Source organism: Papilio polytes, unplaced genomic scaffold (genome assembly GCF_000836215.1).
Source record: "Papilio polytes unplaced genomic scaffold, Ppol_1.0 DF823912.1, whole genome shotgun sequence".
In the NCBI taxonomy this organism is placed as follows: Eukaryota; Metazoa; Arthropoda; class Insecta; order Lepidoptera; family Papilionidae; genus Papilio; species Papilio polytes.
The window spans coordinates 751,134-751,611 of NW_013525292.1; the positions used below are offsets into that span (position 1 = coordinate 751,134).

At 42.7% G+C, this 478-nt stretch overlaps 1 protein-coding gene across 1 annotated transcript in view; it reads right to left on the reverse strand.

Moving 5' to 3' along the window:
- The window catches only part of LOC106102639 (zinc finger protein 112-like), a 5,376-nt gene that overhangs the window by 1,405 nt on the left and 3,493 nt on the right, over positions 1–478 (reverse strand). Inside the window, exon 5 of the mRNA XM_013282179.1 lies at positions 80–477. Within this exon, the coding sequence (XP_013137633.1) occupies positions 80–477 (398 nt within the window). The remainder of the gene's footprint in view (positions 1–79; position 478) is intronic.

Here is a 478-nt window from a genome sequence, read left to right on the forward strand (position 1 = left end):
CTAACATGTTAAAGCGGACACTACCACTTTTAGATAGATATCTAAAAGTAATTTATAGTAAATAATGCAAAACACTTACCAGGTGTGAACAGATTGGTGCTCTCCGCCAACACATCAGTGCACATATCGGTGGCTTCAAATAATTGCATATCATTTTCTATACCGAGGGGCTCAATGCTATCCGACTCCATCGCGCTGTCATCTGACTGAACTATGTCTGCATCTACATTTGTGTCCGATGTCTCTGAGGTGACAGTATTAACTGGGCTTTCCTGGAAGCCACTTGTATCTGAATTTTCACTATTGGATTCTACGGCTTCACTCATTTTCTTTATTTTCCCTTTAATATTATGTATTCTCCGCATATGTTTCATCCAATTGGGATAGCTAGCGAACGTTTTGGGGCATGCGTCACATTTGTATGGCTTGAGGCCGTTGTGTGTGTTCATGTGCTGCTGCAGCTGCTGCCGTCCGGGGA